Genomic DNA, 13911 nt, shown 5'->3' with positions numbered 1-13911 from the left:
AGATTCATACTCTTTAGAAGAACAGAATTTTTTCTTTAAGTGCAAATCATAAGTACTGATCAACAAAATAGACTACAACATACTCACTTTTTGTGCAATAGCTGAGAATCTTAGCACATTGAGTGTTTCATCATAGGTTGAAGCACACTGGCTGATGTTTGCTAACATGTGTATCTTCCCTTTTCCACTGAAGAATCCCTGAAGAAAGTGTGTTAACTTACTTTCACCAAATGGTATGTGCTGCTGCACCCTTTGAAGACAAAAACCACAACAAATCCCATTAGCAGAAGTTAACAGCTTCATTTCAATGTGAGAGCTATCCAAGTGGAAGACAACACATTAATAACTGCACCAGTCTTTAAATCATTTTGAGTTGTGGGTTGTTTTGAATTCAATCTTTTTGCTAGTTTGCAGTCAGGTTGTATGATTGTTCCAGCTACTATGCAGCCATTATCTTCTTAGACAACCCACGAGAACATTTAAAACAAAAAGTACATTCAACATCCAGCCTAAGATAGGTCATACAGCCTCACGTTAGCTTAAATTCTCTCTCACCTTTCTCTTTCCCTTACCACATCTGGCAAACTGACCTATCTACTTCTAAGAAAACAGTACCCAACAAAATCAGAGATAACCACTCTCTCAGTATATTGTCTCTAGGAAAGGACAATAGTAAATACTTTGGAAATAAAGAAGCATATACTTATCACAACATCTCTGGTGTTTCCTAAACCAAGGTTAAGCCTCTGAATCAAACAGCTGGTGATGTACAGAAAATTAGGAGAGAACTCCTAAAGCGTGACTAAACACACTGTTCTCTAGTGAGGTTACCTGCTGGACTCTTTACAGCTACTGAATTCTGCCAACAGAGCTAAAAGCTTCACATAGCTACGCTCCTGTCACAACACACGTGACCCATAAGTAGCTTTAGTGCAGGAGTGGTAAATGAGTTCTTATTTTAAAGAAAATTACTATCAAAGTCATCACTACATTTCCCCCATATTGTTAAAATTTCAAGTGATCAGGACCAACAAATAAAACAGTTCTGAATAAATCAAAGCACTTTAAGCAGCAGCTAATTTTAAGGAATCCTTCTTCCCTAGAAAGGACAGACAGATAAGAGACTAATCCAGTAGCAAGGCCTATTTTCATCTACTTTTAAGCATAACAGAATTTGAATAGGCTACCAGGCACAGTGTGGCATTTCATGAACACAGAGCTCACCTAATCTTTGGGACAGAAAGACACCTTCAAATGAGAATCAGCAGAGAATTCTGCAATTATATCCAGCTGTGACTGTAAATAAATACTACATTGTTTAAAATACAGAAAGCTCTGTCTGCACTCATTTAGAGCACAACCTCAGACAGAAGTAGCAAGCACGCTTTCTTCTCTCTGAATTTGGTTAGCTAGATCAGAAAGAATGATGAAGTTGCATCAAGGTTTGGAAAAAAATATATATATATGTATATATGTAATTATATATATCTATATGTATATATGTAATTATATATATCTATATATAATTTTTCTTTTCCAAATTATATATATAATATATATATATTCTGACCATGTCTCTTGGCTAGGACAAAGCACAGCAATATCCCTGAGGAAAACTGTTACAGCAGAACTAAATGATAAATGCAACTAACTAACAAAGGAGGAAAAGGTCTAACATTTCACACATTTAAAGTGAAAATAGTGAAAACAAATTTTATAATCTGCCCCAGGACTTGTTTGAGAAGGCAAGGCCAGAAAAAAAAAAAACAAAACCACAACGCTAATTTGCTTAAGTCTATGATAACACATTCAGAAATTTAGAACTAGAATGGTTTTATTTGAAAAAACAAACAAACAAACAACAAAAAGAAGGCAAGTTTATAGATCACTTTCTTAGATCATTAAGTCTTCACACATCTGCAGAAGCCTACAGATAGTTTTCACTCATAACATATTTTCGTACTCTGCATTTTAAACAATAGTTTAAACATTGTACATGATATCTGAAATCTACAACTAGTTTACAGTTTGTACAAGGACTTACTTTGACTGCTGACTGATCTTGAGTGCACTAAAACACTTGCTTAGAGTTAGGAGAGATGCACTGATATTTCCACTCTCCTTCAGTCTGTCACCTTCATTGCACGTCTTGGTATTCCTTTCTGAACCAGCAAGATCACACAGTGATAATCTGAAGGCAGATAAGGAAAATTAAGTTTTCTTGCCTTTGAATGTACATTGATTATTTATCATTTCCAACACAACCACTCCTCCTAGAGGAACAATTTCTTGAACCCTTTCATGCTTTTTAATGTTGCTTTCCTAGTGAAGTTGCACACTACTTCCTGCCAAACTCTTTTCCAACACAGCTTCCATTTTTCTGCCATATTCTTCCTTCTGAGGATTTACATTAGTTCAGAAGTTGAGTGAGAAGGATAAAGGAACACTGTGTGGAACAGTGGGCACAAGATATAGAACAGCATTACAACTTGATGGTTTAGTACTGCATAATGACAGGAAATGGGGAACCACCACTCATACAGGAGGCTGTATCAGGGAACCTAGTGTCCGTAGCCTAATATCAATACATCAATACTGAAAGTAACTGACAATTTCATCCTAAAAGAAGAAGGGAACTCTGCTCTGAACTTACTCATTGACTCGTGTCACTCGTGGCATTTCAAGGTCTTCAATTCTTAGTACCTTAATTGTAAATATACTGTGGCTAAAAGGAGAAATGAAGCAAGGTCAATAGCCAGAAATACACACATTTTCTAAAATCTGTAGCATCTGTTCAAAACACTGCTGGATTTATTCCAGATTCAATTAACAATAATTCTACTAGATGCATTAAACCTTTTAAAGACACATTCCGTCTTGGTTTATTTTGCTTTTCTTCCCCCTCATGAACCACCATTACTTACATGGAAGAAGGCTTAGTTGTTTTGTTGAGAGTTTTTGATAAAACACTTAGCTTTTGTATGCACTTATCTGCTTGAAGGACTAATCCTTCTAGTTCAAAGCACTAGAATCACAAACTGTCACAAAATATCACATGGAACACTAGATATCAAGCCTTTTTAAAGCCTCTTCCCCGAAAAAAAGCCATAAACAATATTTTCATTCATCCCTCTTCCCCACACTATGTTACACCCAATGTTAGTGAAAGTTTCCCACCTTCAGCTGGAGCAAGTATTTAGCTTTGTGCTTGCAAAACTCTGGTGTTTCTGTCCCAGTTTAAAAAGTCTGAAAGCTTCTTTAGAATCAGAAATCTGAACCCACTGCAAACCTTTCAAAAGAAGGAAAAGTGATTTTTGCAAGCTTCGCTAGCAAAAGAGAAAGTGAACAAGAAATAAGGTATACAAACTAAGAACATTTAGTTAAGACAATAAAATACTTCATTAACTCTGCCTCAAACATACGACAAGCTGATGGCAGATAAGACTAAGATTCTTCCTCCCACAGAAAAGGGCAAGGTATAGTATAGCACAACAGTTTATCCTACCAGTATACTAAAGTATGTTCCATCCAAATTAAGCAAGCAGCCTTAGTACTGAAAGTACAAAAGCTAAGTTCTTAAACTACAGAAGCCCAAAGTTTGTATTCACTGGTGCAGAAGTCAGTCTGAGAAGTTTTTTGTTTTACCTCGTAGTTTTTATTGGGGATGGGTTATCTGGATTCTGTCTGCATTATAACGACTGTATGGCTCTCATTTTCAAGGATGATGAAGGCAGTGGAGTTCACGCAGGCTTTATGGCAAAGTACAGGAATAAGGAGAATACTGTTGAAGATGCAGATACATACATGTAGCTTGTTGCCTTCGCATTCAAGCAGACACTTCTAGAGCTACACTGAACACATTTAAGAGTTTTCTATCTCAGAAGAAACATGTTACACTATTCCATGACAAGCTTGGCAGTTTGCAAAGTATTCTAGTTACCTTTTACGTAAGAATATCCCTTGATGTCTTGAGCAAGGCAAAGTGTCCTTTTTTTTCTGTCATTTGATAAAGGAGCCAGTAAATCATAAAAACATTCATTGTAAATCTCAAAAAATGAAACCCAGAGAACTTCACAAAATCATCTATAGATAATCTGCTAAGTTGGTCTGATCCTTCTGAGAGATTTTCTGCACCTGCAAAGTAGAAAATATTACAAGTCAATGTAGAGACAGTAAAACTAGCTGCATTTAAAAATAAGTAATAGTTAAGCTTACAGCTTAAAACTTTTCCCAGAACATAAACACAGAGAATCCCCACCTCTCATACAAACACCAAGTATCTGGAAGTCAAGACGCTTGCCCTACACATTTGCAAAGACACGCCTGCTATAAAGCTTGCTTTTTCACTTCCAAAACCCAATCTAACATCTATAGTTGGGTTAGAAATATTCTGAACTCTTCAGTCTTTACAATATAGAGAACTGAACTAGTAAGGACACTTTGTTCTGACTTTTTTGGGAAAAAAAGTATTTAGTGAGTTCTTAAGTGCCCTAAAGGCCTGTCAGAAAACCACTAGGGATCTTATCACAAATCATACTCTTTTTCTTTGTTTTACTTTCACCTCATAAAACCAGGTTATGATAGATGTCCCAGTAGTCTCCCAGCCATTTTATTCCTTCTGTTTTCTGCCCAGATGTCCTGCCCATTATTCCGTTCTGTTACAAATAAAAGCTAAATAATCCTTTTATTATCAGCATTAGCCAAAAAAGCCAGTCGTTGACCTTACAGAAGCTTTTCTAATTGCTACTGTTTAATATAAAACATACCCTTAGAATCAGCTGGGGATTTGTCATTAGTGCTGTTGTGATGGTCTACCTACGAAAGAAAACAGAGACTTTAGGATTTATTATTGATGTACAGCACCAATACACCACTGGTTGCTTTTATTTATTTATTTATTTATTTATTTAAAGCAGCTGTATTGCTCTACCACAAAACAATACAGTATAGTTCCAAGGTGCCAACACAAAAATCCTGGCTACACATTTTGACTGGTTTCACCTTACTACTCATTTCTGACAATTCCTTTACTATAAGATCTGATTCACTTCAGCTTCCTGATTCAGAAAGAAAAAGAACAAATAGGGAGAGTTTCCTACCTCTTTTGTCAGACGAAGCAACGAATTTTTAAGAGCAATTTCTTCTCTCACTTTGTCATTAGTCAGTTTTACGTAATCTCTCCACCGAATAGGTTTCAGATCCATTTTTGTATATAGCCTTCCTCCAACAGTTTTAAACAACATATCCATCGTCCTTGGCAAAATACCAACATCATCTTCTGTCCCTGTAAGCAATACACAAAAGAAGGGCCAGGTCACTATTGTAAGCAACATATAAACATAAATGAAGACAAAGATAACTGATTCTAATCTCAAAGTATACACAAAGAATTTAGAGGCCAGTTACAGTCTGAAGCAATGTTTGCAGTGTTACTAGACTGTTCCCTGAAAAATACTGGCTTTAAGCAACAGCTCACATCCCATTCCTTAGACATTACAGGGCATCACTTTAAAACAGCCAGAATATTCTGCATAAGCTTAGCCTTAAGAAGAAAAAATAACCCACAGCAAACTCCCACATTTAACAGACGTGCAGATTTTCAACTGTTTACCAGGCTCCCTTCCCGCTCTGAAACAACCCTGAAATAACAACCAGAGTGATGTCTCTGCTACAACATTCTGTTCGTCCCACAAACCCTATTTAGAAATATCTACAAGTCTCATAAAAACTGTTAAAGTAACTCAGCTCCTTTCCCATTGCCTTTTCTTGGAGCACACAACTACCTCCACATCTTGCCTACTTCACGCCTTAGTTTTTCCACTGTCACTAAATACCAAGCAAGCTTCAGTGTTTTAAAGTCAGTCATGAACACGAGAGAGGACAATACGCAGAAGAATTTCTATAGTGCTGTATGGAAGGTGCATAGAAAGATAATTTTTGAACATACTACCCTGTTGATTCTTAATATTTAAGTCCTAAAAAGGTATTACTGTGGGAAAGTCTTCAGCTCCACGCATATAAAACTATTGGAAATACATAGTAACAGAACACTAAATAACAGAAATAAGGGGAATTTGTTTCCTGTGAACCCAATCGTTTCATTTGTTATGACAATATTAAACATAAAAAACAACTGCTCCCAGCCAGAAAGGACATTGATGTATTATTTCTGTACTACTAAAGCTCAGGGAACACAATCTTCTATGCTGCTGTTATTACTAAAATCAGAAATTTGAAAAAAGATTGAAATACCTTGATCAAATGTTTCAGAATGTTTAATTTCTGCCTACAATAAATCAAACAAACTCAGACATACTTTGCCTTCAAATAAAGAACAGCATTTAAGATGCACGCATTTATAGTAGGAACAAAAACCAAAGCTATTGTAGTGTAGACTGTCTTACACACTTGTAAATTTAGTAATATTTGTTATGGAAGAAGACGACTTTTCAAGGCTACTAGTATTCAAAAGAAGGCAACGTACAAGGCCTGTTGAGTAACTAGGTAAGAAGTCATAACATCTCTCTCTTCTAGAAGTAGTTCTCACTTTAAGAAATTAATTCAAGGAAAAAGCATTTCTGCTCATACCTTGGAATGTGTAAGTTTTCCCAGCATTTGTAACGCCATACGTAAAAACAAGGCAATTACATCCTTCTAAGAACTCTTTCACTGGTTGCTTCACAGTACCTTCAAAGAATTCTTCTTGAGTTGCTTCAGGTCCAAACACCTGAATGTTACCAAGAAGCTGGTTAATCTCTTTATTTTGTTTAAGCAATATTTAGGTACTTGTAAGGAGTCAGATACACGTTGATAATTCTAAAGACAGTTAAGAAAAACTTGTTTGCTTTATATGAAGTAACAGAAGACAAGCAACTTTTTCCACAAATAACTTAATATCATTTAAAGACAATTAATTTACCCGTGAAAAGGTGAACTTCTGTGTTGTCTGTCCTAAAGTTTTATCGCTCATTCCTCCCAATGAGCTCTTAGGAGACTTCAGTATAATGCTTGTTGAGTCCTCAAGTGAAACACATCCCTATTACAAGGAAGCACAAGTAATGCAGGCATGAAAAAAGTTTTAAAAGGTCATCTTACAGGAAAGAAAACATATATACTTTAAGGGTTGTTTTTTTGTTTATGATTAAATAAATGCCTTACCTGCGATCCATTTGCTCTCTCCCGTGCCGTAAAGGGTTTAATACGCACGCAAACTTGTATGCGTCCCCTAGGCTCCAAACTAGACCTCTAAAATTAAAGAGCTGGAAGTTAGAAATCTGACTAGATCCTCTGTTTGATGATTAGCACATTAAAGCAGTATTATTTTCATCATCTTATTGTAACAGACTCATTTGTTAACACAGGAAGTAACAATATTTTACTGTTTTCACAAGTGCTTTGGACCCTGCTAAATTTCTTTGTCAGAGCCTAGAATTTCAGAACAAGTACTACTGCAACACACTTCTGTACTGCATTCAGGCCAACTATAAACAAAAGTACTCCATTATTGTGCTTCTGAGACAATGTTAGCTTCATCCACTGATACCGGTGCTCCTCATAAGGTATCAAAGCAACACCACACATCTTGGTCTAGTCTATGCACAGTCTAAAAGCATAGTGAAGATGATTTTCATCTCCTCTGTAAGATTCTAATGATTCTTATAAAGAAAAGAATTAAGTTTATTTTTTTTGGAGAAACAAGCTGCCTTTGTGGTCCTGAGGGCCCCTTTTTGTCACCTGTTGGGCATAGCAAGAGAGCTTTTCTTGTACAAATCTATGCCCTGTGTACCTTTCTCCATCCCAAAACCTAGAGTTGCGGTGCAGACACTGGATGCTGACCAGAGCAGTAAAAGAACAGAAGAGGGGAAAAGCAGATACAGGTAAGACACCTAAAAGAAAGGAAAAGAGCAGAAGAGAAGGAAGGATACGGTTAAGAACAAAGGACAGAAGACGGAAAGTGCTATAGAGGATTGGACTGGACATGAGAAGATCAGAGCTACACCAAGGTGTGGCTTCTCCCTGTGTCCCTGTCCACCACTGGCAACATCCCCCAATGACAGGGATGATGCTGCCCCAGCAGCTGATGGGGTTGTGGTCTGGGGTTATGCTCTATGCAGAGCCTCCAGAACCTGCTACAGACCTCCAGTTCCCTGCTACTTCTTTTTTTCAGGTGTCTGCACACAAGGAACAGGTGTTCTCTATGCCCTGCATGCTGGTAATTAGTGTGGGTAATTACTGGGTGGGAACTGTGGGAAGGATCTGTGCAGTGACAAAGGTCCTCAGCTCTACATGCCCACCTCCAAGGTAGGATGGAGCACCACAGATGGCAGTGTTCCACAGCTGCCACCAGCAGCCCCAGCTCGTCCCTCCACACCTGAGGTGTGAGTGGCTGTGAGAGGAATGTCTCTGTGGAAGTGCAGCTCATTCCTCCCCTCTGATGGGGGCAGAAGGCATCTGCATTTCCCTCATGGCTCTTATTTCCTGTGTTACTGTGGGAAATGAGCTGAGCCACTGTGCCTCCCTACTATGGCAAGCTCTGCAGCTCTGCCACTGTCTTTATACTCAGCTGTTCCTGTGTGTAATGCTCCACACTTGGACCCTGCAGAGCCCAAAGGCCTCCTTGGCTGCTGTTACTCACCTGGACATTGAGGGTGCTGTGTCTCCAGTCTGTACCTGCTTCCAGGTGTCACTTGCAAGACACTGCGAGTCCACCTGGTTGGAACTGCAGTCAACAAACACAAATGTGAAAGAAATAAGAAAGGATTCTTTCATTTCACAGGCTTTCATCTCCATTGAAAGATGTTCTGCTGTGCAGCACAGCTGGGAGCATTTCATATGTGCAAAAAAGGGGGATAGGCCCTGGCTGTGCCGGGCCCCCTTCCGGCCCAGGTCCCAAAGCAGCCCCGACTGTGCTGGGTTCCCCTCTCACCTGGGCCCTGCAGTGGCCTCAGCTGTGCCTGGTCCCCCTCTGCTCAGGGCCCTGAGCTGGCCCCAGCTGTGCCTGGTCCTCCTCCATCCTGGGCCCCAAGGCCCTGCCTCTGCCTGCTCCCCCTCTGCTCTGGGCCCTGAGCTGGCCCTAACTGTGCCAGGCCCCCCTCTGGCACAGGCCCTGCCTCAAGCCCCGCCCCCTGTGGGCAGCAGTGCTAGTGCCTGTTGGTTTTGCTCTCTTCCCTCTCCTTTCCCTGTTCTCTTCACAAATGCTTTCAGATCCCCCAGGATGACGTGCACTGATACTGCTGCCTTCTTCCTGCACAAACTTTCTGGGCAGCTCAGCTTTTTCTACAGAGCAGCGTGCCTTTGGAAGTGCTTGGAGGATGTAAACTAACAGCAAGAGAACACTGAGCTCTTCTGGGTCTTTCTAGACATGGCAAAGGGACAGGAGAGTGTGCTCAGCCTTGAGTGGTTGCTTGTATGCAGAAATCACAGCTGTCAACATCTGTGCTGTTTTGCTGTAGGCAGTAGTGTGTGACAAGAAGCCTACAATTATCAATTTAGTGAACGTAATTAATTGTAACAGTTCCCCTTCCTTCTTCCCTTGACACTTGGGTTATGGAGTTCTCCTATGCTATGTGCCGGTGTAATACCTCTGAGCCACAGCACTGTTGCGTTTAGCAAAGCTCATGGCAACAGGCTTTGGCCAACCTCAGAGCTACGTAGATGATGATAAGATATCTGATGATAGGAGAGAAAATGAACAAGCTCCAAGGTAAGTGTTGTTTTTTCCTTCTAGTCAGCACGCCATCGCTAAATCCTCCATGCTATGACTTTTATCTTGACAGTGATGATCCCTTAACCTCACACCTTTAGCACAGCACTTTCTGTGGAGATTCCCACCAGTGACAAAGTATTAGTGCCGCTTTTCTGCCTGTTTCTTTTTTGTCTGTATTTTCCAGAATGTGGGTATTTCTTTCATTGCCCACAAACACTGCCCAGTGCAGGAGGAGGCAGGGACAAGAGTCAGGAGCAAGGGCAGAATAGTTTCTCTGTTAGTGAATGGAATGCCAATGTTTTCTGCATGTGGACTTGCCATAGTGCTTCTTACAAGGCCTAACAGTGGGATGAAATGTGCCCTGAAGCAGGTGTGCTTGCAGGAAGGCAAAAGAGAATTGCAAATAATGCTAAGGGGGTCCAGTAAGATGATCAGAGGGCTGGAGCACCTTTCCTATGAAGACAGGTTGAGGGAACTGGGCTTGTTGTGCTTGGAAAAGAGAAGGCTCCAGGGAAACCTCACTGTGGCCTTCTAGATTTGAAAGGAGCATATAAACAGGCAGGAGAATGGCTGTTTATGAGGGTGGATAGTGATAGGACAAGGGGAATGGTTTTAAAGTTATACGGGGAAGTTTAGGTTGGATATTAGGTTGATGTTTTTCACACAGAGGGTGGTGACACACTGGAACAGGTTGCCCAGGGAGGTTGTGGATGCTCCATCCCTGGAGGCATTTCAGGCCAGGCTGGATGTGGCTCTGGGCAGCCTGGTCTGCTGGTTGGAGACCCTGCACACTGTGGTCCTTTTCAACCCAGGCTATTCTATGAGTCTATGGCTGTTTTTAACACCAAAATGCAACTTGGCTTGTAATTGTTTCTAAAATGATCTGGTTCGTCCTGTTTTGAATGTGATATTTCTACAGCAGAAGGATGCAGAAGTGAAAAGGCTCGAAACGCTACTGAAGGAAATTGCCGAATGTCAGGACAACCTCGAGGAAGCAAATGAATCCATAAGAAAACCATCGAGATGAATTATTTCCTATGGCCAGACCGCGGGGGGGGCAACGAGGCGGCCGCCACCCACCCCCCATCTCCGTCCCCTTCATCCAACACGAAGGGGGTGATGGCGGCGGGGGACCGAGCCCTTTCCCACACCAACTGGCTTTCGGGTCCCACCCCCAGTGTTTCCCACATGGTGTCAAACATGCGGCGTCACCTGGAGGCATCCCAAGGGGGGGGGGGAGGGTCGCAATTGAGCTGCTATGGGTAAAGGAAGGGGGGGCAAAGAGGAGTCGGAGACACCCCCCATCGCCCGGGGCCTTAGGAGCTGAATAGGGCATTGACCGGGAGGAGTGTGTGTGTGGGGGAAAGCGGGAGGGGCGCAGGGTGAGCCTTAATTCTGCTCCCCCCGACTCCAACCGCACCGATCAGCCCTGAGCCCCCCCCCCAACTGCAGCAGCAGCGCCAGGATGTGGAGGCGATGAGGGGGGGTCGCGTCGTAGGGCTCCAAACGGAGGCAAAGCCGTAACCCCCCTCCGGGGCTCCCCATCGTGCCAAAGCCCTCCCGTAACCCCCCCAGGCTCCGGGCGGCCAAACGCCGCAGGTAGCGGCTGCACGCTTTGGGCCGGGGGGGGCCGGGCGCCCGAGCCAATACTCTCAGGTATCCCCGCAGCCCCCCTTCGTTTTGGGTGGTGGTGGGGGGGCGCCCACGGGGGTACTCGAGCAGCAGCAGCAGCAGCTCCACCTGTAGTGGGGGGACACACAGCCCTCCGTGGAGACACAGCTGACACGTCCCCACCCCTCTGAGGACACCCCCCCCCCTTCCCGGGATCGCCTTCCTCCGGCTCTGTAGGCCGTAGGAACCAAAGCGAGGACGGAACGCTAGTGAAGCGGATCGCGTTTCCCAGGGGACTCATTTCCGCAGAGCACGCGTTCCCTCCGGGGGAGCGGGTTACGGCACGGACCCATTAGGGATAATGGGGGGAAGGGGGAGTGGAGACCAAAGAGGCCTGACCTGGTTGCGTGAGGCGGAGGGGGGGGAACGGCAGAGGGAGCGGAAGAGGTTTGTGGGCTGAGGGCCGGCAACAGCCGCCCCCAAGGCCCCAGCATGGTTTAAGGGGGTATTTTGGGGCTAAGGGCTGGATTTGGGGTCCATAGGGTGGGTTTTGGGGGTATTTGGGGGCTGAGGGGTGGATTTCGGGTCCATAGGGTGGGTTTGGGGGGTATCTGGGGGTTATGGGGTGGCCTTTGGGGGTTTTAAGGTGGGCTTGGGGGGGCGTTAGGGGGCTGTGGGGTGGGATTAGGGTGCAGTGGGGTGGGTTTGGGGTCTATAGGGTGGGTTGGGAGAGGTATTTTGAGTCAGTGGGGGCACTCTAAGACCCCAGTTTAATGGGGGGGGCGGGGGGGTCTCTTTGGAACCAAATTGGGTTGAAGGGGAAGGGTCGTGGGGGGCAATCTTTATGCCTACGGCGCCCCCTAGTGGTCACCCACAGCCACGACAGGGGAACTTTGTGTCCTTCCGTGCAGGGGGGCAGAGCTTAGGGGCGGGCCCATATGAGTGTATATGGCCCGGCCCCCTCCCATCATCAGCGCTTCCTGCCCCGGGGCTGTGCCGCACCCAACGCTGCGTTCCGGGTTTCTATATAAAGGGTGTGTGTGTGTGTGTTATTAATGAGTATATATTGAAGGGGGGGGGGGGGGGGGCTTTATTTTGGGGGGTTCGCGATGGGGTCGGTGTGGAAACGACTGCAGCATGTGGGGAAATGTGCGATTCAAAGCGGAGCTGGAGGAAGTGCTGCTCGGGGGGGGGGGGGGCAGTGGTGAGTGAAGACCCCCAACCCCCCATTAAATAACATCAACATATACACAAAAGAAGGGTGGGGGGCTATGGGGGGTGTATAACCCTATATTGTGGTACAGGTGACCGCCCCTGTCAGACACTTGTGACCTCCCTGACTCCAGCCCTGCTGCATGCAGGCACCACCTCCCCAATATCCAACAGGGTTGTGAGCCCCAAAACCTTGGGGGGACACTTGGGGTTCTATGGGGACGTGAGACCCCAAATCCTTGTGGACACATTGGGGACACCCAGTGGGGATGTGGACCCCAAAACCTTGGGGTGAAGCTGAGGATGTGGACCCCAAAAACCTCACGGGGTGAAGCTGAGGATGCTGGGGATGTGGGCATAGGACCATCCTCCTACAGGACCAGCAGCAGCAGCTCCATTGTGTGACCTGCAGGGAGCTGGAATGGGATGGGGTTGGGGGGGTCACAGGGGTTATGGGATGCGGTTGGGGGGGGAGGGGCTCACAGGGGATGTGAGCAGACCCCCGTCCCATAATCAACAACAACCCCCAACCCAAAGCGGGACTGCCCCCGCCATAAGCCCTAAAGGGGCTTTCATCTGACCTGATCCCCCTTTTCCCTACAGACCGCCGCAGACACAGCAAAGGGGCTGCAGCAACAACATCAACAGATTGGACACGTCTGAACAGATTGAACAGATTGGATACGTCCACCCATCCTGTTGGGCCCAGCTCTTCTTGGCTCTCTGTTCCCTCCTGGCCTTGCAGCTGGCAGCTCATCGGCTGCTTTGGGGCTTCAAGCACAGCCCCGATGGGTGGCAGAAGACTGAAAGGACAGAGCGGGAGGGGTCTGCCTGAGTGGCTGATGGCTTTGGGGCCGCATCCCGCCAGCCTGAGCCAGGAGCCTGGGCTGTAATGCAGCCTTCCCCACAGACAGCTGATGGGCTGTCCCATGGCTCTCTGGAGACGTGGAGAGGGACCAGCCCTGTGAACTGGGGGGCTCCTGGCCTCCCCATCCCTCTCTCGGGCAGCCACAAACAAGCAGCGACCCTTTGGCGTTAGGGACTGGGCTCTCGTTGGGTCACCCCCATGCACATCCCAGCCCACAGCCTCCAGCCTCACCTGTAGGCAATGCTCTCCCTCTGCAGAGAGCTCCGTCTCCTTCGCAACTGCCCGCTGTCAACACTTGCAGTGCTCAGGCTTCTGGTGTAGGTTGGAGTCATGTCAAATCTCACTGCAGTTGGGAAGGAAGAGGAGATTCGCCATCAAGCCTCTGGCTCGTTCACTAGCAGCACTAAGGCCTGTTCCCAGAGCCAGCCCTGAAACCATCTCTGTCCCCACTCCTCCTCTCTGCAGCTCAGCTCTGTTTTGGGGCTGCAGGAGGGACGTTGGCTATGGGAAAGAG

The 13911-nt window shown here is 45.0% G+C and overlaps 1 protein-coding gene across 1 annotated transcript; it reads right to left on the bottom strand.

Moving 5' to 3' along the window:
- Positions 1-4743: 4743 nt before the first annotated feature.
- On the bottom strand, positions 4744-8762 carry LOC146752591 (kinesin-like protein KIF20B). Its single transcript, XM_085531777.1, has 6 exons — positions 8636-8762; positions 7159-7245; positions 6920-7036; positions 6589-6727; positions 5100-5284; positions 4744-4815 (listed from the first exon to the last, which is right to left on the bottom strand). Exons 3-6 carry the CDS (start codon positions 6968-6970, stop codon positions 4744-4746), a joined length of 447 nt encoding a protein of 148 aa, XP_085387903.1. The 5' UTR covers positions 6971-7036; positions 7159-7245; positions 8636-8762.
- Positions 8763-13911: the final 5149 nt, after the last annotated feature.

The sequence above is a fragment of the Coturnix japonica genome, unplaced genomic scaffold (assembly GCF_054131305.1).
Source record: "Coturnix japonica strain WE unplaced genomic scaffold, WE-NBRP24 Scf044, whole genome shotgun sequence".
In the NCBI taxonomy this organism is placed as follows: domain Eukaryota; kingdom Metazoa; phylum Chordata; class Aves; order Galliformes; family Phasianidae; genus Coturnix; species Coturnix japonica.
The sequence above is the reverse complement of the archived record's forward strand: the minus strand, read 5'-3'. Positions and strand labels throughout refer to the sequence as shown.

Bases quoted from the DNA above. Each gene is read 5' to 3' on its own strand.
- LOC146752591 (XM_085531777.1), bottom strand. From the start codon at position 6,970: ATGAGCGATAAAACTTTAGGACAGACAACACAGAAGTTCACCTTTTCA. The intron at 5,285-6,588 runs GTATGAGCAGAA...TATTGCTTACAG, and splicing joins GAAAACTTACACATTCCAAG to GGACAGAAGATGATGTTGGT. The intron at 4,816-5,099 runs GTAGGAAACTCT...TTTCTTTCGTAG, and splicing joins TGCTTCGTCTGACAAAAGAG to GTAGACCATCACAACAGCAC.